Source organism: Falco rusticolus, chromosome 6 (genome assembly GCF_015220075.1).
Source record: "Falco rusticolus isolate bFalRus1 chromosome 6, bFalRus1.pri, whole genome shotgun sequence".
NCBI lineage: Eukaryota > Metazoa > Chordata > Aves > Falconiformes > Falconidae > Falco > Falco rusticolus.
In genome coordinates this window covers 40,675,426-40,698,053 of record NC_051192.1, presented here as the reverse complement: position 1 = coordinate 40,698,053, position 22,628 = coordinate 40,675,426, and the positions used below count along the sequence as shown (strand labels likewise).

Sequence of the window (22,628 nt, the reverse complement as noted above, 5' to 3'; positions counted from 1 at the left end):
GTCTGAAAGAGTTTTTTTGGAGGCTGCAAAGTTTTACTTTACCTATTTACATAATTTACATATACAAATACATCTATGCTGTTCAAATATATGTATATATAAAATACATAGATATTTGTTATTAACTATATGAAGATGGTAGGTGAGAATTTGCCTCTGCCCTTAACCAGCCTTTCCATATTTTTCACTGCTAATATTTTGATGGCTACAAACTTTCTGCTGACAACTTTAATGAAAATCCTGAAACTTTCCTTGCCAAAATCTAGGGGCTCACCTGTGCTGTCAGTGAAGTCAGGGACATCTTTATTATTTAATAAACCAAATGCAATTATATAAAAATATTTACCAGTTATAGCTTGAAGTTAAAGTTTCCTTTGCCTTGAAGCACACAGGACATTTAATGGCTAAACCAAAATGTTTCCTCCATAGTGGGCAGAAAAGGAAGCAAGAAGGACTCTTAATAAATTTGGTCAGACTTTTAACCATGTATCCAAAATGAATGGTGCTCCATTACATTCCGGTATCATTTCATTCAACAAGTTAGCAACAAGCAAAAGCAAGCAACAAGTAATGAAACACAACATGAATTATTTTGACCAACTTCTACTCCTCTTATGTGGCCATGGTCACTGGCTTTTGTTTGGTAAGGTATTATCTGCTTACACTGGGAGAAAACATCTAGCAGAATCCCCAAAATATTTCACAAGTCTATTCCCACCAACAGTATGTGAAAAAGAACCACAAATGAATAGTCACGAAGAAACACTGATGAACACAAATATCTTGCAGGTTAGTGCATATTAAATACAGAAAAAAGAAAGGCATTTGGAATGGCCACCAGTATGATTTATCAAGATGAAAATGCGAAAGAGGTAAGTGAAAGAAAGTACAGAGGTCATGCTCAGTGGCAAGAAAAATTAATTTTCTTAAACTTGGGAAAATAATCTTCCTTCTGCTCCCCACGCATTGCTGTGAACTTGCCAGTGAAACCTGGGAGCAAATGTAAATTCTTTCCCAGTATCAGCTCCTGTTTCTTCCCAAAGTGGAATTCTGTAATGTAGACAAGCCAAACTTAATGCAGCAAGATAAACCATTGTAAAGGAACAACAAATGTTTCAGTTTTAAAAGTAGTAGTTCATCAAACCACTCCTGTGGATTAGATGCCAATGGGCCCAGGTGAATGGCACTTCAATAGACTGCTGAAATCAGTTAGGTTTCCTTTCAGTGCAGTGTTACATAGCACAAGTGTCTGACTACAAAAGAAGTCCAGTTCTTTATAGCTAGTTGTATCAAATTAGGAATCTGAAACTGATTTATTTTTCTGAGATATTGTAAAGTCAAACTTAACAAGTGTTGAAGACAAGCACAAAATACTCTGGGCTCTGAAATACAAGAATCTCTTTGATGATGCCAGACATGCAAAATAACCAGATTATCAAACAATAGAATTATTGTCCTTCAACTTAATGACCCAAAAATACCTATTACAGTCTCAGACAACAGAATGCTGAGGTTTAGGAACAGTTACTGTTCAATGTATATAATTCATAAATCCACAGTATCCTTAATCTTACTTTAGAAAAAGGACTTTGAACAGAAGCCCTTTAGTCCTTTTAAAGACATTAAAATGGTTATATGCAAACACATGCAGCATGCATATATAATCACAGAGTAGTAAGATGGAAATGCTGAGGATAACAGCATGACATACCAGAGATATGGAAGAATGTTGCTGTTTCTACAGAAGAGTTTGCAGCTACTGGTAAAATACATGCCAGCCTGCTGCATGATCTACCAATGCAAACCTATAGAAGTGGTTGCATTACTGGTTTTTGTTTGTTGGTTACTTTTGAGCAAGCAGAGTTACAGTTACCAGACTAGGAAACAGTCACAAACAATTGTTTAGTAATTCAGAAGAAATCTGTGTTGGTTTTCATTGTATTGGTACATTTTCTATGTGTTACGGCAATCACCACTTCTGATGTCTCTGTGAACTCAGCTGGAGTTTTTGCTTATTGAATAGCTGGATAATCCAAGACACAACTTTTGAGATACTTAAGGAAAAACAACATGACAACTTTCTGCTGCCTAAGTCTGGAGTGAGTCTACCCAGTCATACTGCCTTTAGTGCCCTTCTTAAAGAATCTGAGATTCTGCATTAGTCTGAGAACACTATTTTATTTGGCCAGTTTCTATTTGTTAATGTTTACTTGCATTGTGATAACACTTACAAGCCAGTATTCCACAGTGTTAGTTTACTGTTTGATTCCTCATCCTCACTCTTGTAAAAAGCATGTCAAGAAAGATTTAAAAAACATGGATAATCAACAACAAAGCAAAGCATAAATAAGTGCAAGCAACAAAGCAGAAAGGAGTAATTACAAAGACTTCTTTTCCCTGGGAAAAAAGGCTAGATAATTCTACAATTTTTTAAAAAATAAAAATTAAAATAAAAAATACAATAATAAAAATCAATTATCCAGCAAAATAAATAGGTAAAAAATAGCAAACCTGTCTACGCCACTTATATTCCCTACTGCTGAAGGAAAAAAGAACTTTCTTTACACCACATCATGTCACTTGACAAGAAAAAGAGGTTTATCAAATCCAAATAAGAATGACCACAAAAGAAGCATGCTACCAAAAGACTCCACTAATGCAGGCACCATGAGTCAGACCTGGTTTTTTTGGAGAGGACTTTTAAAGATCTATGTTAAAAAGCATAACCTCTAGCTGAGTGCTATAAATGAGTGAGGAAATCAGTTATTCACATGTTTTTGAGATCTTGCATAGACAAAAAGCTACAATTCAGAAACCTGACTGCTCACAGCCTTACACCATGAGGTGTGTCACACCCCTGTTCACACAAGCAGTTATCAGGGGTAGAAGTCAGCTAACACATTGCCAACAAAAAGTCTTCTTCCATAACAAAATCCATCCCTGATACTTTTGTAATATGACATCCCAATTGGCAGACAGTTACGAAAAGGAGCCAGAGCAGCTGTTAAATACTTCCCAGGCATCAAAAAAACTACTTAGTTGCAGATATTATTCACCTGTTAATACCCACTATGATTATATTTATTATAAGGTTCATTTTCTTGATTACTAGTGTTAGTAACAGCTAGAACTGAATCCAAACAGCATGAATAATTCAATAGAAAAATTGGCAAACAATTCTGGACTGGTTTATTTCTTGTCAAGGGATGATACAGTCCCCTGCTACAACAGCACTGACTTGACGGCCCAAGAGACCCTTTTGGTCTTGTGCTGCTATTTTAAATAGTACTAAAAGGATGTGTTCTGTCATTTAATATTCATCAATAGCTCAGAGAATGGATATCAGCACAGCAATGTGCTAAAATACACGAAGAGTTTAAGTAAGCAAAGCAGTCCATAAAAAAGAGCTCAGAATATATATGGATTATTTCAGTCTTTAACCCTGGATACATTAGAATTGCTGAACACTGTTCATACTGGGTTTTCCTCTCTATTTTGTTTCAATTTAAATGAAAAAGCCCTGTTCTATCCCCAGCTGGTAACATGCTGGTAGCTCTGAATAAATAATTGTAGATTGTCAAACACAGAACCAAAACAACATTTTATTGAATATACTTGGGGACTATTAGGACACCTAAGCTAGGAGTACATCCATTACAGTTGGACATACTCTTATCCCTCCTAACATTTTTTTTTTCTTTTAAGAGCAGAAAAATTAGAAAGTGACCTTCTCTGGAGTATGATAGAAGAACTACTAATTTTTCTACGGACTTGCATTATTCCATTGTAGGCACTGTGCGACATGACCAGCTATGCACTCTAGCTACCAATTCAATATAGTCCAGTCCACAGCTACTTTCATTTCCTATAACATAGGGAGACAATGAGCTTATTCACAATTCATTCCAGAAGAGCAAAATTTAGTAATTTATCTAAACCATAAATGGATCGTAACTTGTCATAGATCAAGATGAAATTAGTGGGAGTCTTGTTACATCTAACCACTGAACCTTCTACTCTCTACATGCCAGCAGCCAGACATTATCACCTTTTAGGGAGCGCACAACTCTGCAAGAAGATATACACAGAATGTGAATAATCCTGGAGCATTTGTATACTGTATGGTCTCAAAACATGCAATACATATTTGAATACACCATCTTCCTTGTTCAAAGCCTCGGCAAAGTTCCCTGGAGTAGGATGTGAATTCTGCCTCAGGCAGTCTGACATGACTTTCTTTGGTCTTTGACATGTCTAAAGTTATTAAGGAAAAATGTTGCTGACGCTTTGAAATTAAAAGAAAATTAACATCAATTTCACATTTTTTTCTCAAGGAAGTTGTAAACAAAAAGATTTTAAGCTTAATCACTCTTAAGTGGAACTACAACAAGTGAAAGGTGATTACCACTCACAGTTCAGTCCCTGCAGGCTAACAGAGGAGTCGATTTTAACTTTGAAACCCTTGTTTTCAACTCTAGTACTCGAATGTCTTGAAAGATTAATTATGCAATACCACTTAAAACTTTCATTTGGTTAAGCATAACATGTTCCTAATTATTCTTACAGTCGACGTTGAAAACTCCCTCACACTCACAGAAAGAGATGAAAAAACCCAGGACACGGCCTTTTAATTTAAACAGTGCCAGCTCTATCAGATCTGTCTGAGTCCCTTGGCTTTCCATTCAAAATGAACTTTTCCCAGTTGGAGGCAACCTAATCTGCCGGTTGTTTGCAGCTCGGTAGCAGTGCAACACTAGCTCTTTAGGAACTCTTTCTCATCTCAGCCTTAACTTCACCGTGCACTGTTAGAAACCCCCACCCCTCGCCCCTTCCCCTGACTGCCTTCGGTCCAGCCTTAACTTCACCGTGCACTGTTAGAAACCCCCACCCCTCGCCCCTTCCCCTGACTGCCTTCGGTCCAGCCACAGGTCCCCCTGGCTGCCAACGCCTAACCCCAAACCTTAGTACCTTGCCTTACCTTCGGTGAAAGCCTGTCAGTGAAGGCAAAACATCGGGGAAGGTGCCCAGAGGCCACGGCAGCGGCCCGCCCGGGGCCAGGCGGCGTGTGTACGGACGGTAGGGAAGGAGGACGCGGAGCCACCGACCCGCCCGCGGAGCCACCGACCCGCCCGCGGCGCCCCCGCCGCCTCTGGCCCCTGGACGGCGGCGGAGCCCCGCGCTGCCGCCTCCTCCTCTCCGTGCGCTGCGGCGAGGAGCGGTGGGGCTGGGAAGGTTTTATGGAGCCCGCCCGGCCCTCCCTCTCCCGTTTTCCCTACTTGTGCTGGCACCGCACCTGGAGGGCTGGGAATGGTGCCTGTGCTGGACGGGGCTCCTCGACGTGCGCGACCACGGCCCCGAGGCCGGGCCGGGCGGGTGCCGAGGCACCGGGGTTCACAGCGGGCGGCGAGCGGGGCCAAGAGTTTCGCTCCTTGGCTCCCTGCGCCGGGAAACTCACCAGAGCGGCTCTAAGGACGGGATTACGGTGCTCTGGGAACGGCCGCGGCCGCCCGGGCCCCGCTGGGGAGCCGCCGGCGGACCCGAAGCCCGGCCGGGGCAGAGCGCTGCCTGCCCTGCCCTGCCCTGCGAGCGCCCGACGTGAGACTCTCTCGTTTCCCCATTCCTTCAGCCCTACCCACCTGCGCGGCTCAAACCTGACATTACACACCAGCTACTACGGGGGCGGAGGGTGGGGGGGAAGCCCTGCTCATAGGCCGGGGTTCCGTGCCCCACGAAGGAGCCCGCGGGGGATATCGCGGTCCCCGAGCGCCGCGGACGGCAAGCCGCAGCCCTCGCCCCGGAGCCCGGAGAGGAGACTTACATGGTGGCATTACGGGGCGGCTCTGCTCCGGGGCTCAGCGACCATCCTCCCCCGCTGCCGCTCGCGCTGCCTCTGGCCCGCTCCCTCGCGGGCTCCTCGCAAAGGTCATCGCTGCTCGCCCACCTCTTCCACGCCCGCCCCCGCACACGCCGCCCGCAGCGGCCGGGACCGCGCCGATCCGCTCCTCCTCCGCCGCGGTGCCCCCCCCGCGCCGGGACGCGCCTCTCTCGGCACAAGTCGGGCAAACTTCGGTGCCGAGGGAGCCCGCCCCCGCGGAGGGCAGCGGCCGCCCCGCCCGCACATCCCCGCGCCGGGGCCTCAGGTGGCGGCGGCGGCTCCGGCTCGGCCCCCGGGTGGCCCGGCCCCCACCCGCCGCGCGGGGGGCAGGACCGGACCCGCCGAGGAGCCGCCGCCGCCGGGGGGCCCCGCTCCTCCGCCCGGGCCCCGCTCCCGGGGAGAGGGGTGGCTACCGGGACCCCGCCGCCAGCGACCCCCGGCGGGGGGCGCCACGGGCGGCACCACACGCCACCCTTCCCGCGGTCGCGGTCACGGCCACGCAGCGCCCCGGCCCACCGATAAGGGGCTGGCCTTGGGCTGCGCGGTCCCAGGCACATTTACACCCCTCCAGGAAACAGCAGCCACGGGGCCGCAGCCACCCACAACGGGCGCGGGCCCCCTCCCAGGAGATGCCACATGGAGGGCACTACCCTTGGCGGTCACGGCCTGCTGGGCACGCCGCCCCTCGCAGCATCCCGGTGGCAGCGGGTCCCCGGGGGCAAGCAGACACCGCACACCCCGGCCCAGCCCGGTGCACAGCAGGGTGGGCACGCCACACCTCCGGGAAACACCCCCCCACCGTGTCCCAGAGCTGCTGACACAGACCCCTGGGCACTGACAGTGCGTGGATTGTCTCCGGGGCACAGACCACACTGCACTTTGGATAGGAGGCAGGTGGAGGTTACACATCTCTGACCCATTTTCTGATGCACACAAGGCTGCGTGCTGCTCGCACACGCAGCACAGGCCCACACCCCACTCCTGCGTAGCTTTTCTGGAGGGCGGCAGTTTGCATCATTTGCTAATGATCCTGAACTGTTCAGCTGAAACCTGTAGAATGTGGCACTGCACTACAGCGAGGTAGGGATACATAGAAATGATAGAAACGGAAACACAGAAAAACACACGAGCACAAAAGAAGTCCAAAATTTTCACCCTACTCCATGGATCTGAGCTGGCTTAGGAAGGATGGGGGAAGAGGAGATCTGGCGTAGGGAATCATTCAATGAAGTTATCGGCCTGCAATGGCAGTTACAAGCAGAGTTCCTATTTAAAAAAAATAAAGAAAACATCACTAAATTTTTCATGAACTTTATACTGAGCATTAATATTCACTCATTCTGGTCAATTTTTACTATCTGTCTTTCAAACCAGTAAGCTGTAGGCTTGCTTGCATTGTAACTTCCCGGCACTGGACACGAGGTCGGGAACGGCTGGGCTGGGTTAGCCAAACCTACATGGCCAGCTGTGACTCAAAGGCAGCACGAATGACTTTGTATATGGTCGGCCTTTTCTCCCTGTAATGAGCTCTGTGTTCTGAGTAGGTATTGTGCTGCTTTCCACCCTGCTTCTGGGTCTAGTGTCACACAGGGGATCCCCCCAGGGGCAGTGGGAGGCACAGGGAAGGGTACGTGCCAGCCTCCAAGACTCATAGCCAACTGCCCTATTGCTTTCTGTAGCAACCTGCTCTATTTCTGCATAATGTCCATGGAGGTCAACTTTATATTGCACTTGCAATGAGTCCAATGTATCAATGCACATAAGACATACTCTATTATGTACAGTCAGTTTATGCTTGGGCAATGAACCTACAAGTTCTTGCCACCTGGGTTAATTGAAAACACTCAGTTTGCACTTACCTCACATGCACAGTAAAGTTTCTGTGTCTAGAATGCATTGCACTCGCTGCACATGTGCAGATCAATTGAAGATTAAGCTCACTATCTGCTGGGCATATTGGACCCACTGTGCGTGTGATATACACAGTAAGTCAAGAGCATCTGAAAGAAATCAATTTGCCGTCCATGTAGAGATCAGTGATATCCATGTAGTGCATAACTGCTGGCTATGTTGGAAACTTTCATCTTCCTTCCCTACTTGGAAGGCATCAGAGGTGACTGCAATTCCAGAACCTGAGGAGTCAAGAAAAAAAAAAAAAAAAAAAAGAAAAAAAGAAATAATGGGATTTTTCTCCTGTCATGCTTTTGTTGAGCTGTTTCTTGGTTAGTTCTGTTCTGAATTTGCTGTCATATACTTTCTCAATCAGCACTCTGCTTTCCCCTCCACTGCAGGAGCACTGCCACTTATGGATCCCCAAACTGAACACTGCCTGGTGAAAAGTGCCTGTGCCGTGGGGATAGTATACAGTGCAGATTCTCTGGATGATGAAGTAGCATATTGCTGGAGATTGTCTCAGAGCTGCAGAGCACCAAGAGCAGCTTAACTGCTCACGAGAAAATGCCCTTCATTACCTAGCAGCAGCTCACTGCGCCACATCTGCCTTTAATCAATAGTGAAACAACCTGGTATGGGGCGAGCAGTCGGAGAAGGGCTACTTATCTGGATGCTGTTTAGCAAAAGCAAGGGTGTGAGTGTGTGCATCACAGTGATTTTAAGGTCTCCGTCTCAGAATGAGAGACTGCAGGCTGCCTTACAACACCTGTCTCAGGTTAACATTGTGGGCTGTGCTTTGCACAATATGAGTAAGAGGAAAAAAATTACCAAAGTCTGGGAAACAGTGCTATAACCAACCAGTGAAAGGTTCTTGTATCACACCTTGTGAGTGATACCGACGGAAAGGCGAGTGGATCTTTTTGTTCTTTTCTTACTGTGTTTGTAGTGGCAGTGTTGCTTTACACTTACTTTCATTATTTCATTATACTACAAGCAATGCTGTCTGAATATTGTTAGGTACAGGGGTATCATATTCTATGAATATTCCACAATGTTTTGTGAATATTATGATATATAGTGAATAGTGAAATACTTTGTATGACTTTTATAGGCCCTGGTTTTTATGGCTTTGTTCATATATTTTTTTTAAATTAATGGTTAGGATGGTTTCCTTATGTCTTGTACAACATTGCATGGACCTCTGAAAATATTTTATAAGAATGTTAAAGAATATTTCATGAAACAATAAGCCAAAGTATCATATTTTATGTCTGGATACTTCATTTTAATGTTTAAGAAACTTGATTTTTCTCTGAACTTTTGAAAATTTCCTCTTTATTATATCAATTACATTTAGGAAAACCTGTGTTTATTTTCCAAAGAAGTGCAAATACTGAAACTTTATTGCCTGTAACAGTACAAAAGAGAAAACACTTAACTCACAACAATAAAAAAGGAAGCTTAAAATAAATAGTGCAATGCTATAAACTTATGAAGAAAATTCAAGATCATATGCATTCTCAAAAAGTCCAAGGCCAAAAAAAAAAATAGGCTGTGCACCCTACAATCATTCCTGGCTTTCTGCCTGGTCATTCTCCTATCTTGGAGAACACATGATGGATACCCCTGCTGAGTCTGAAAGTTCAAAGGTGAGCTCCCAGAAGCTGGTTTTGAGGATCAAAGTCTGGGCGTTGATCTAAAAGGTGAAGTAGCAGAGTTGATGTGAACTGCTGCTCCCAATACTTGTAATTCAAGAATTATTTCAGACTGTTGAGATATGAGACATGGACTCTGTTTCAATATGCTTTTACATAAAGTAACCTTAGAGTCCTGAGCTCTTCCTTTCTGAGGGTCTTCTATCTCTCATAAGACTACTTAATCAGCTCCCAGACCCGGTCAGCCTTGTTTGCCCCTAGCTGGGTCACAGCAGAAGCCATCTTTCATAGTCGGATGAACAATCTGCCTGAACTTCCTGGCTTTTCTATTGAGTCTGCCAGAAAGTCTCTAAACAGCTTGTCTCATTTTTCCTTATTTGAGAGATTAAGAGCCTTACCTTTCTGTTTCAGGTGCAGATGAGTTGAGGACAGGATCAGGCAGGTCTTTCTCTTTGTTCAGTTCTTATTTCTGGTGAGATGTTTTCCCTTCAGGTCTGAGATGCCATCCAGACAGGGCTGTTTCCTATTACTAAGAGACTGAAGAGGCAGCAAGTCAGTTTTCACTGTGGTCATTAATGCGATGGTTTCATGTACATGCTGGTCAGGAATGGGTGAATGCTGGGTGAGTGATCATTTCGGAGAGGCTGCTGATTCAGTACATAGTGCGAAATGGCACCCAGTTTCTATGTCTGACCAAGTACCAAGCAACCATGGGCTTCCAGGGACTTGGGAGGCAAGGGAGTTGGAAGGACTGTATTGACTTAAGTTAGTTATTGGTGATACTGCCTATAAATGATTGCAATGACATATATATTCTTGAAATTATTTATTTGTCTCCTAAAAACAAGCATAAAGTGAATAGTAACTTTAATATCTATTTTACAATGTATGTGCAGAAGTCCAGGGGCTAAGACACACTCCTGTGTTTGCCTCATTGGTACTTTCCCTGTGTGCTTCAATGTGGATAAAACTTTGGTTATGAAGTATTTCCTGTCAGGGAGGTTACCAAAGGCTAAAATTCTTTTCTTCGTCCCAGATGAAATGTCTTTGATGAAGTGCTGAGAGCATGGTTTATACAGTGCCTGCACACATTGCACTCCATAAAATTCTGTAAAGTCTGTGACCTCAAGCAAAGTGAGAGACAGATCGGGCAGCAAACTAATTTGGGCTTTCACTTTCATTTCAGGTTTTTAATCACTATCTTTTTTTTTTTTAATCTTTTTTTTTTTTTTTTCTTTTTGAGCCCATTTCAACTCCTTACTCTTGATCATGCACTTTGGGGGTCTAAACCTTAGCCTGGTGGAGCATGTCGCCACTGGGTGTTCTCGCACACATTTCTGATCTGTGGGGTTTGGAGGATGCTGGCGGTCCTTGCTTGCCCACTTGTAAAAGCTTCCTGAACTTTAATATCTCTCAAGGGGAAAAGGAACCTCAGAACTTTTTCCCAGCTTCAGATGAATGAACCTGGGAGCAGTGCTCACGTTACATGGTGATGCACTCTATTGCTACAGAGAACCTGTAGCATGATGTTGGTATTGGCAGTGAACAATTATCAGCAGCCTGATCTGCACTGGTGTCTGGGATTGGAATAGGAAGATAAACCTGACAAGTAAGAGCTTGTAAAATCAGAGGATATGCAGGGAGTGCTACTCATCCTTGGTTTGATATGAAGCATGTGGGAAGCAGCACAGTAAACAGAAGATCACAGGTAGTGAAAATAGGGGCTTCATCAAAGAGATCATTGATTTCTCCAAAGTATACTTTAAACTTACTAAATACCAACTAACAGGGTAGAACACATTGAGCTATCCAGTTCTTCTGTCTAAAAATACATCTCTGTGGCTGCAAGTCATTTCAATGCTAAGTTCAACACCAGCTAAACTCCCCCTCCTTCTCAATAGACTAAATCTGAAACTAGAGATATTTAAAGAAGGTAACACTGATAGCTAGGGGCTCACCCAGAGTATTAATATTGGGAGGAAACACACAGAATTTTTTTTGCACAAAGCTGAGATAACCTTTTCCTGCCAGGGCCTGTGCACTACCCCCTCATGAATGGATAAATACTTGGTTGGAATGAGCATGAATACTTATCCCTGAAAATTTCTAAGCTGTCAACAGATTTGAGGTTTGCTCTGCATGTGTCACTTTGCAAATAACCAAATTCTAAGAAGCAAAAGGTCTCAGCTGAGTAGGCTATAGTTTCTGGTACTAGTTAACGATCATCTGTAATTCTGGGTTCTTGATTTTTGTCAGTCATGGATTAACCAGCTTGGAGGAGTTAAAAAAACAGTCATTCTTCACCTATTTTTAGAACCCAATTTTTCCTATAATACCACTTCAGGGCAGGATTTCTCACTTCTGTTTTCTGTCCAGATGTTAAAGATTTGGAACAACTGGAAGAAAAGCTGACCTCATGGTATTTCCATCAGGTTCCACTAGTGGAACAACTGGAAACCTCATGAGGAAAGCCCTTCTCTGTCAAAGTGTTCAGACTAGTTTTGCAGACTCAAGAGCTTAGGAAACTTTGGATAAGTTTTGAGTAAGCATCAAAATATTTGGATGCTTATCAGAATTGAAACCAAAGTGAACATTATGAAGTTCATTCATCATTCTTTGAAACAAAACACACAAGTGGTAACAAAATCACAGGATCACATAGAAGTGGAAATAATTGCACATCAATCATAATCAATAAGTTTTCCCCCTATCATAAGCAATAATATACTTCTCATGCACAATGGAAATTAGATGCTAAACACAAATGCAACATTTAAGTAAAAATAGTGTTCAAAGAGCGGGGTTACAGTTGTAGGGTGAAAGCAGTAAATGTACAGATGTATAAACCCTTTCTTGCTTCTAAAGAATGAAAGAAAAACATGAGATAGTGCCATGTTTGAGATGAACTGGCTATCAACTGCTCTTCTAAAACTTTTTACTGTATCTAGGCTGAAGCGACAGGACACAGCAGTGTTTTAAGCCAGTACTGTAAAGTATTGTTTTGAAGGTATGATAAAAAGTTCTTAACAGTTCCACTTCTCAATAAATTATACAAAAAAGAACAATATAAGTTCAAAACTACATGAAAATTTGAACTGCTTCTATAACTTAAATTCCATTTCCTGTGCCTATGCACTGTTATAAATTACACAAGCGTATACTATCTGTTCCACAAGACCTGCAAGGAACTTGACAGTTTCTTGAGCCCAAAGCACATAAAGCAGTGGTACAGGTAATATTTAATCTGGCAGCATTCAGCTCCTCAAACCAAATGATTAGGAATGCTTTAAAAGCTGAACTAAATAGGACAGACTCTGGTGTGAATTCAGAGTAACATTTAAACTCAAGCTTCAGACTACCAGGCCCCAGCCAGTACAAGAACAGTTAATTAAAAAAAAAAAAGTTTTTCCCCTTAAGAGCATGATCTGAGAGCAAAAATCTAAAACATGAACTTTTCAAAGCACATTTAAAATTACCCTTACCATAATAGCTGAATACTTGATAACACAGCACGCTTGAGTAAACACATGGACTCACCCTTATTTTCCAAATAGGGAACTGACAGACAAAGAGATTAATAGCAAAATTACAGAAAAGTGCCCACACACTAAGCTTCCAGCTTGGAGTTCTTAGGATATTATTTTCCCTTGTGATTTTTGTCTATATTTATAATACTTCTATATTATTAAGAGTTCCTATTGAGCTCAGGCTTCCTCATAGTAAAAACTAATAGGGAAGTGGAAATACAGCAGCTAGTAATGTTTTTTTTCAATTTAAAAAACTCCATGGGAGTGCCAGGAACCAGTTCTGTGTAGCTTCCTTAAACTAATTTTTGTCTGCCTTCAGCTCCTTTCCCATGTTTTGTTCCCCCATTCTCACTCCTGCACAGTGAAGAAGTGTCTCAAATTCTGCAAATAATACTGATTCTTGCAGGAATACGTACAGACTTCCAGCAGTGAATAAATCTGGGACCCTGAGGAGGGTGCAAGGAGAAATGAAAGGTTATATCACTATATATATTGTTATGTGGCTACTTGCTAACTGTGTCCATCTCACTGAGCTCCTCTTGCAACTGTATCACCTAACTCCAGAACCTCCAATTAAGCCACCATATTTTACTCCAACTTGACCTGACACTGGTACAACATCCTTGTTAGGACCTACAACTACAGAGGAAAAACAGATTATCTGAAACAGGTTACAATTTATTTACTCCAAGGAATACCAAAAATTGAGTGCAAAATCACTAGATCAATGTGCATTTGCCTCACTCAAACCTGGACCTTTCTAGAAAATTATTTAAGAATCCACACCCCTGCAGATCTCCTTGCTGCTTCTTTGTATCTTCTCTTTTCACAGGTAGAATATAATTTAAAAAAAGAAAGAAAGAAAGAAAAGCAGCGAAAAAATTGAAAAGCAAAGGCACAGCCACATTAAGAGAATGGTACTGGAACAGGAATATCTTTTTGTGATTGCGAGGGACGAGGAAAGGTATCAGTGGTGACTTTCCACAGACCAGCTGCAGAAAAGGGGAAGTCAGTCAGCAGTGGAGAAACAGACACCAAAGCTTTACAGATAGCTTTAGTTCAGAATTGTAATAAAACAGCTAGTCTACCATCTGAACATCTTAATTCACTGTGAAAGCTGATCTAGATACACATTTTCAATTTATTTTATTTATTTTTAAACATGGCTGTGACTCTTATCATAGAAGCAAGACTGCACCTACTTGTACTGCAATGTGAGTGTGCAGTCCCATGAATTTAGTGAGGGGTAATTAAGACTGTGGTTGTAGGATACGCTTATAACTTGTCATAGCCCCAAACACAATTTCTTTACAATCTTTTAGATCCTTTGTGAAAGTTCATGCATTTTCTTCAGTTTTTAAGAATAAGACATAGTAAAACATCCTAAAACATAGCCTCAGGAATTTAATTCACTTGATCTGTTAGTATTACTTCAATGGATCATGTGTTGGATGGTTATATTTACGCATTTTTCCTTAATTTAGGAGTCCATAAGAAAAACAGTTGAGGCTGTATTTCTTTGTAATGAATATATAAGACCTGGAAAATTTTGTGAGGAAGGGGAAAGAAACAAAGAATGTCTACTTCCCTAACTCAAAATCAGGACTTGACAAGTCACAGAAAGCTATACAAGGAGAAAAGAGAATATTTTCCATTTAACCCGTGTGAAACTGGTGTTTCATTCCTCCTTCTTTCCTTCCTGCCCTGCTTCCCCTTTCTTCCCGGTCCCTTCTCCCTTCATGTCCCTCCCTTACAAATATTTGATGGGAAAATTGTTTTAATTACATATTCTAAATTCAATGTTATTCAACTTAACTCTACATTAAGACATACTGAAATGAAAATTATGACATACCTTTTAAAGTATTAAAAAAATCTATATTTTGCATGTATTTTGAAAAACATTAATATATGAGATTAATATAAGTTTGCAGAAAAAAACCCAAACCACTAACTCCAAGATTGTATTACCTAGATGTATTCAGTCACTTCCCTGAATTGTATTAAAATTTTCAAAACATCACAAAAAGGACAAACTGTAAAAAAGAAGAAGAAAGAAAGAAAAAAACCCTCTTACCTCTAATTTTTTCATAATTTTAAAGTACTGTTTTCCATTTCTGTTTGGGAAATATGGACCAGTTCTAGCCTCAGCAGAGGTGTCTCCTGTACTCTTTTGCTAGGACCTGGAGACTGTTTATTTTCCTTCACTAAGCATTACATTATACATGGATACACAAAATAATCCTACTGGCTGTACCCCTGACTGCCAGGAGGAGTTTAAATGCAGACATAGCTGGCAGCATATTCCCCCCTCACACCCCCACTCCATACCACAGCCCTTTCCCCAGGGCTGGGGTTACAAAGGCTCAGGACAGTGTTCCCCGGTGAAACAACAGCAGCAAGAGCTGGTAGCTTACCCACAGCAAAACCCAGCCGGTGAGACAAAATCACCCACTACTTACTAAAGTGAGAAGCAAGCTTTGCCCGCAGATGAGGACACAGGAGCAGAGGACAGATCCCATGGCACAGGAATTGTAGCTGCTCCTGTGTTCCTGTGGCTCGCTTCATATTTCAGCCTTAAGGTCTAGCTAATCATCAGAGCTGCTGCTACTTACATGCTCTAAGTGTTACATTATAGCATACATTAGGGTTACTGTGCTACTAAAGTAAAAGAAATAAGCAAAACCTGCTCTTCTTATTATTAATAATACTAATTAATGACTACTTACGTATACTCTTAAGCTCTGAAAGCTATTACAATAAAGTGACAAACCTTTGCAAGTAATGTACATACAGATACAACTATAAATATTCAAGATTCCCAAAGTTTCAAGATGTTTAAATATAATTCCTATTTAACTTTCTTATTTTGCTATTCTAAATTTTTTTCATTACAAATGGGTAATCATGAGAATGAAGAGGGTTAAAGAACAAATTCCAAATAAATCCCCTGTAAGAAAACATCTGAACTTAGTTTAATTATCTTTTTTGATAATCCACAAAGATTAATTAAAAAAAATACAGTAATTCTTTTGAAGTTCACCATTTTCATTATGATGTTGAAATGTTTTCCTGCAGCTAACCTTTGTCTAATCTATCCTGAACATACTTATTTATTTTTTCAAATAGAAAAGGAAATTCAGACAGTTGAATGTTAGTGCCGCTTATTAACTTCACAACATTAATATTGTCAGTAATTTATTAAACTAGAGGTATTTGGCAAAGCAGTTAAGAGTTAATGACTCAGCAGCTCAAATATGTCCCTAAAGCAATGACCTAATATACAGGTTCTTTTATGTCCTACGTTACTGGAGTCCAGTTCTCAATGACTCGGTTTTACCATCATCACATCATAACTCTAAACATCTGCCTTGAGATCTTTATTTAAGTCTCAGCAGAGAAGTGAACAGAACCGCAGTGAGGGCGGACCTCTCTCTTACTGTAGGTATATATCATTCAGCTTATGGACAAGGCATGTTAGCTGAACGACCCTGGAAGGCAGCAATGTCTACCACAAACTCCTCCTGTGAAAAGGTAGTGTGCAGCACTAGAGTCCCATTTTCAAATAACTGCCTTAGGACATTTACAGTAGTATACTAGAAATACTAACATATTAGTAGAGTAATTTTGTGTATCATTAAATGATACCACTATAAAAGGCTGCATTGAGATTGTCAGAGTGGGTGCTTCTGTGGGTACTGTCCTTTCTCCTTGCAAAACACGCTTCCTCCCTTCTCCTCTCCGCCCTTTTCCCCATGCGTGCTTTTCGAGGATGATGAAAAAGGAAACAGCACTGTGTCCACCGACCATAACAATGGCTTCCTAGTCATCTTTCTGCCCCCCAGGCACGTAGCGCTCCTCCTCCTCCTTCTCCTTGCTCAATAATAGGCAACTGGATCCACCCTGCACTGGAATTTCACACATCATCCTCGAAAATAAGGCACATGTAAACAAAGGAGTGCAAACCATATAGGAAGAAAGGTGAGTGTATGAGGTGGCAGAAGACAGACATTTGTGGGGTGATTAAAAAGCTACAGGAAATCTCAGGAGGTGGGAAGTTCAGAAGGAAGACACTGGGAAAATGGTAGAAGTGTTGAAGATGGGCTGGTGGAGGAAGGCTGGGTGGATAAACCAAAGAGGTGGTGGTGAGGTAAAGACAGGACCACCTAATAGAGAGAAAAGTAGAAATACTGCTACAGACTGAAAAAAATGGCAAGAGATGTCATCATTGTGAGAAAAGGAAAGAATGGAAGAAAGTAGAAGGAAGTACAGAAGGAAAACAACAACCCGAGTTGGCTAACTTGTAAAATATGAGATAAGCATTAGAATTAAAATTATTAGATCAAAAGGAAATGGGTGTGGAACAGATGATGCAAAAACTTGGACCTGGAGATCATACACTGCAAGCAAGTATTTTTGTAAACGTTTTAAAAACTTAATTGGAAATGCACTTTTCAGAGTACTGGTTTTAGGTATCACACATACTATGTGAGAATGTGTGTGTAGAGATAATCCTCACTATACTAAATATTATAAGGATGAACAACCTAAATCATTAAAAGCCATGAATTTACAATCATTACATTCTTCCTCCGTTTCCCATTCCTTTTTTTATGAACTTGGATGCAGACATCCATTAAGCTAATGAGGAAAATGGAGCTGAATTTGTTCTAGTCTGCCTGGAATGGCTCCCAGTGCTGCTTGGTTCAATAATCAGTAAGATTCAAAACTGACTTTTTGTAGAGTTCCCATAAATAACCAGCTCAGATTCAGAAAGGTCTGAACACCCCAAATTCCTACTGAAGTCAGTAAGAACAGTGTCTATTAAGCTGCTCGCCAGATTTTGTCCCTTTATCTTGTATCAGAAGAACTTCCTCTACTATTAAAAACAATCTCCAGACAAAACCTAAGTTTTTTTCTCTCAGTCATAATGACTAAATTACCTTATATTATTGACATAAACATTTCAAAAGACAAGAAGAACCATGATGTCTCCAGCAATGGTTATTAATGGCACAGTCGTTAGAAGCAGTACAGTTTTTAATTTCTTCACTCAACAGAGAAGAAAAAAGTCATGTATCTGTTGGGTTTTTTGGCAGCTGTCACCACTTAAGCTTCTTAAAGCACAACTAAAAGAGTATAAAAGTGACTTAAGACATCATCAACTTCACTGTAGTGTTGAATCTCAGGACAGGTTACCGATTTCAACCTGCGCTTGTTCTGTAATCAGCAGTGGAAACGAATTGAAACTGCTCTGCCTACACAAGCAGAGCTGATTCCCCCTGAGGTCAAGGGAAAGGTTCCCACTGACTTCAACACGCTTTGGATTAAGCTGTGAGTAAGAAACGGCGCAGGGTAAATACTGGTGACAGGATCTGGGGCTCTGCCAGATAAACACAGAAAGAGAAACAGGGAATTTCAGAATGTTTCTTTCCTGGAAGAAATAAGACTTTCTATCCTTTGTTTTTTAGCTCTAATTATTCCCCATCCAAATGAGGTCAGGGGGAAAGGAACAGGAGAAAAGACCGAAATTTTCTTTTGGTCTCAAATCTTCGACAGAATGTGAGTACATTCGTGAGAAACCAGTCTATTTTAAATACTCTTGATGCTACTGACAGTGACAGCAACCAAAACATAGGAAGGTATGATCTAGGAGAACAGTCAATGGTGTTAGAACCCACGAACAACTCTTCTAAACAAGGTTTGGGTTAAATGTCAGAATGTACACTGGAGAATTCATTCCCCATCAGCATCTATTTTGTGCTTGTTTGGAAAGAGTCTGATGATTAATCCTGGGTTATCCTCTTTGAGAAAATATATAACATTACCCCTCCCTTTTATCAATTTTGGGATTATGAAGAGCCAAGGAATATCCCTTTTATTGAGTGCTCTTTTTGTTGAGATTATAGTAAGACATCCCTCTAAAAGTTGATTTTGTGTGAGCACAGCAAAAATTCCAATTTATATTGAGCAACGTTTCTCTTAATTTCCCATTGTTTTTCATATTATTAAACTAAGTCTTAATGCCTTCTGAGTTACACTAGATTTAAAAATCATTATGAAGTGGGGGACCACACCTTGAAAATACATAATTTATATACTAGACCAGAATTAAATACCTTGATTTATTTTCATGTCATAGGCTGGAACATGTATTAAAATCATCATATTAGGCACTGCAAATGCTTAAAGGTTGTATTCTTTACATCATCAATGGATTTATCACTGTTTTTGTCTTCAAGCACTTTCTGCTCAAGCAGACATGCAGACAAAAGAAGCAAATGTGAGTGCTGTATTAAATTTATTGTGGCACATGGGTGTTTTTAAGATATAACAAACAGATAATTTTTACCAGAAAACCAGGTTTGAACAGAGACTGATGTAGGGAAGCAAGTTCATAAAGACTGTGAACTTCCAGCGCAGAGGAAAGCATTTGTCCTTTTCTGAGCCAGAAAGCACATTCATCTTTCCCAGTGTCAGAAGTGCAAATACGTGCAACTTACACGTTATTGTCTAAGCTTTTGAAAAAACGTGGCCCTTGAGGCTTTCTTCAGAAAATACAAAGTTAAGTTTCCCACTAACATTTTTTTGGTGGGAATCATGTAAAAGCAGTTGGGAAGCACAATTTTAAAAAGTCCCTTGACTGTAACCTATTCACCACACCCGCCAGCCCAAACTTAGCAGGAAAACAATACAGTGATAGACTAGGGTTGCCTCACCATGGCATGTCTAAAAAGGTCATCTTGACAATTAGATTGTTAAAGCATGGGGCCAAATTCAGTGCAATTTTAGTTAATGATGCAAAAGTTGTTGCAGGCAAGTTGGATGCAATACATTATATTCTACTTTTGTTAGTTGATGAAACAGATATATGAATGAGCCTTGATGAGGTTGCAGGTCCTTTGATTTGGGTCTCTTTCAGCATGGAATAGTTTTTTTACTTGAAATGCACAATAGATCCAAATGCCTGAGGTTTTGGCTTTATTTTCCCTTGAGGTAATAGTTCCTTGGCAACTCACCGTGCCTTTTCTACTTGCTTTGCATAAGAAACAGCAGGACATTGTGAGTAGCTGGTACAAGATTTCCTCTTCAGAGAAAATGTCGTGTGTTATGATCAAAATATATTCATATATATCCTATGCACACACACACACACACACACACATAATGTGTTGACTAATAACTAATTGATTTATTGCCTACATGGGGACTGAAAGAAACTGAAAACTCATAGATGTATGCTGAAAAAAAGTGCTGTATTCAGAAAATTACATGGAAAACAATCAGCTTGCTAATATGTGCACTACTCAAGTAAAATATTACCTTAATAAAGGAGCTAAGAACCCACTTGTGTCTATACAGGTGTAAATATATTCTAGTTTATTATTTTAGCTGTAGCTTATGCTAGAATTACTCATTTAAATTACTGATGTGATAAAAACAAGTCTCGCACAGTGCAGTGAGTAAAATCACCAAGACAACAGTTAAGATCCAGAATCCAAATGAGGGTAACACTGTCTAACCAAACGATGGTCCCTCATCTAATGCTTTATCCATGTATTTCTGCTTGTATTTCAAACTGCTTAAACCATGGCAAATGTAGCCTTTTAGTCATTCCTCTCAAAACCATGATGCACTAAAATTTCAAAATTGCCTTCTGCTTGATGGGTGCTGAACTGGCTCCCCATGGTGCCAATGGAGAAACAATAGAAAGCAGCTGCCTGGGAAAAATTTTGCTACCTACAGTATGGTCTTCCCTCCAACCCACATACTGCCCATCTTTTCATAAAGGCTCCTTCTTCTCCTGACCCTCACTGTGCTGTGGAGACCCCAGCACTGGTGCCTCTATCCCATCCCAACTAACAGCACTATTCCCTGTGGTGCTCAGGGCAATGCAAGAGCATACCAACCTTGAATCCTCTTCCCAGTCTGCTTTCCTCCCTGTTGTGTTCATAAAGCAAATAATTTTCTATACTATCATTTTTTCAGACCACAGCCTTTTACCTACCTCTCTTTTCTTTCACACTCCCACTGTCCCAGCCTGCCTCACTGCATCCTCAGATTCTGGAAGTAGACCTGTTAAATGAGAGAGGCAAGCTGACACAAGCCAGATGAAAGACAGGTAATTGGCAGAATCTAACTAATCTGTGGGCTGTTCTTAGAGAAGACTGAATTAACCTCTGTGGAAGTGGGAGAGATGTCTGAGCCATTACGGAAATATCCATGCATGTAAATCTTTGAGAATAGCTCTGGGGCTATTCTCAACAGAAACACAGAGGAAAAACAAATAAGCTAACACAAAGAGAAAAGTTTTGTGCCATTAAATTACACATTTTCTCACAATGGTAATCGATATTCAGTCTGTGGAAGCAGCATGGATTTTATAATTCATTTCATAACTGACAACTGACATAGAGTGGGATTGAGTGCATAAAAATGAAACTAACTAGAAGATAGGTGTACAGTCTAATACAGACACCCATGCTACCTCATTCATTAGGTAGGAGAGATATAGAAGAGCCATCCCATGTCTTTTGGACACCTATAATTAGATGGGAGAATTTGCTTGCTGAGGGATGCAAATCAGCTTCCTGTGGATGTCTGATAAACTTGATAATGTCAAATGAGTTGAATCCCATATTTCCTCTGCAAATTCATTATGTTTTCCTTTCCCTTTTATCTCACCAACTCTTTAGAATCATCCAGTCAACTATCATATATTGTCCCGTAACTTACAGACCTATTCGTTATAATATTTCACATTATTTCTTTATAGAGAAGGGATGGTATGTTCAAAATCATCATGGCTAATATATTGACTGTAACTGGCAGGATTTGGAGACAGGTGGCAGCAGGAAAGACCTGTGTAGGAGGAGGTCATGAGTTGCTCTGTGTTGGCTACAGCTGGGTCCACCTGGCTCTGAAATGCACCTGGGCATCCCATCATACTTGGCTTTGAAACCCGTGTGGGTAACTTACTGCACACCACTGCGGGGGAGCATCTAGCACCTGTGCTCAGACGTTTAATAAAGAGCAGTAGCTGGCTGCTGGGGCAGAAGAAACAGGGGAGTGGCATAGAAATGAACATTGCCTGGGATGTGGCTCAAGTCACACACTAGGAAAGATGTGCCCCACAATGGAGTTATGGCTTTGAGGGACTTCAGCTACGGATGACCCATGCCAGGGCAGGAACACCCCAGAGGGACTCTGGCCTGTGAGTGACCCACGCTGGGGCAGAGGACGATAAATAAGAAGTGAAGAGCAGCAGTGGAAAAAGTAATCGAGGAGTGTCAGAAAGTTACCCACTGCCGCCATCTCATGCAGTACCTGTTGTAAAGGCACTGGGACAGCCTCAGTGCAACAGGTGATGAAAATGAGGGGAGCTGAGACCAGGAAGAGCAGAGGAGTGATATTTGACTGAAATTGAGCCTAGGAAAGGGGGAGGAAAGGTGTTTCCCTTGGTGTTTAATTTTTTGTGTTTTCATTTCTGAATCAATTATTAGAAGTTTATGTTAACTAGCAAGAAATAAAATAAATTTGACACTATTTTGTCTGCAACAGTTTTGGAGTCCCCTTCTGGTATTTATAAGACATTGCAAATAATGTCTTCCCTTTTATCCTGGCTCTGCCTGTATTATTACTGTGTCATGGCAGGCTGTAGCTACTTCTCACATGCAG

At 41.5% G+C, this 22,628-nt stretch overlaps 1 protein-coding gene across 5 annotated transcripts in view; it reads right to left on the bottom strand.

The window, feature by feature from the left end:
* Positions 1–6,105, bottom strand: part of ADGRG6 (adhesion G protein-coupled receptor G6) — a 112,799-nt gene extending 106,694 nt beyond the window's left edge. For 2 of the 5 annotated variants that reach the window (XM_037392453.1, XM_037392454.1), the window contains exon 1: positions 5,819–6,105. In XM_037392453.1, the coding sequence (XP_037248350.1) occupies positions 5,819–5,820 (2 nt within the window). In that variant the 5' untranslated portion in view covers positions 5,821–6,105. The remainder of the gene's footprint in view (positions 1–5,818) is intronic. The other 3 variants (XM_037392451.1, XM_037392452.1, XM_037392450.1) reach the window with 2 other exon arrangements.
* Between the last annotated feature and the right edge of the window lie 16,523 nt (positions 6,106–22,628).